Source organism: Temnothorax curvispinosus, unplaced genomic scaffold (assembly GCF_003070985.1).
Source record: "Temnothorax curvispinosus isolate PA1 unplaced genomic scaffold, ASM307098v1 QBEX01008405.1, whole genome shotgun sequence".
Classification (NCBI taxonomy): domain Eukaryota; kingdom Metazoa; phylum Arthropoda; class Insecta; order Hymenoptera; family Formicidae; genus Temnothorax; species Temnothorax curvispinosus.
This window is the reverse complement of record NW_020218185.1, coordinates 1-1,175: the sequence shown is the minus strand read 5'-3', so window position 1 is coordinate 1,175 and position 1,175 is coordinate 1. Positions and strand designations below refer to the sequence as shown.

Genomic DNA, 1,175 nt, shown 5'->3' with positions numbered 1-1,175 from the left:
ATTTCAACGGAATTAATTCAACCTTTATTTATGATTTACAATCTAAAGAATATGGAGTGTGCTGGAATAGCCCAATAGCCCAATGGGAAAGCAGTTGCTTTAGAGCAGCAATTAAACAAACAATTCCAGTTTCATTTCAGTTCTACTATTTCGCACATAATATCAGAAATTTTTAATGAATGATAGAAATAATAACACAAACAAAATACGAGGATAATAAATTGTGATCTTCTTATAGGAAAAGATCCAAAAGAAAGGAAAAGAAAAATCACATTTAATAACATTTATTACATATCTGTATTTTTATCTTTCAGATACATCATTTTGGATAAAAGAAGGATTCGCATACAAATTTTAAACGAATAATATTCATTTAGAAAAGTATCATTTAAGTATTCATTTAAAGACGGTAATAACATTTATTTATGTCTTACTGTTTTTTTTATACGCGATAATCAGGCAATTTGCTTTATTTGTAACTTACAAAAAACGGTACCAAAAAATATTTGCTGACAATAACACTTTTGTTGAAGTCATGTTTCCTCATTAATTATCAGGCAACTCGCTGTCCGTCCACTTGAGATTCACGATTTTCCCCGTGCTAACGGACTCCTCGCAGGCCGTAGCGATCTTACTCACTGCCAGGATTTCCTTTGACTTGACCAGCGACTCAGCCTTACCGTGCACCACATCGATGAAGTGATCGAACGCTCTTCGATAGCCGTTCATGAAACGACTAGCAAACGAGAACCAGATCGGGGCGGTGGTCGGCCCCTGCAGGTCATACTGCCGCTGAACGGAGTTCGGCTGCTCGTTGTTGGCTTGCACCATACCCTTCGGACCGAAGGCCTCCAGTCGTTGATCGTATCCGTACGAGCTATTTCGCGACAAATCGATCAAGCCGACGGTCCCTGACGGGAAGTGCATGGTCACCGCAACCGTGTCGTAGTCCTCGATCGCCTTGATCTCCGGGACATTCGCGTCGGCCAGGACCGCAACCTGCAATTGTATTTTCCATAATTTTTTTGGACAGTCAACGACGATTTGTACAATTTTTTAAATATTTCAAGATAATTACGAAAGATAAAAATTCGCGTTTTTCCAAGATATTAACTGCTACATATAGACACGCACGAAGTTGCTGTATATGTGAATATGTAAAAATCGCACCTTGT

The 1,175-nt window shown here is 38.8% G+C and overlaps 1 protein-coding gene across 1 annotated transcript; it reads right to left on the bottom strand.

Annotated features, from left to right (window-relative positions):
- Positions 1 to 368: 368 nt before the first annotated feature.
- On the bottom strand, positions 369 to 1,053 carry LOC112457890 (uncharacterized oxidoreductase YrbE-like; the record flags this gene model as incomplete). Its single annotated transcript, XM_025021188.1, has 1 exon — positions 369 to 1,053. A coding segment is annotated over one exon (507 nt), but the record flags the coding sequence as incomplete, so codon positions are not given.
- Between the last annotated feature and the right edge of the window lie 122 nt (positions 1,054 to 1,175).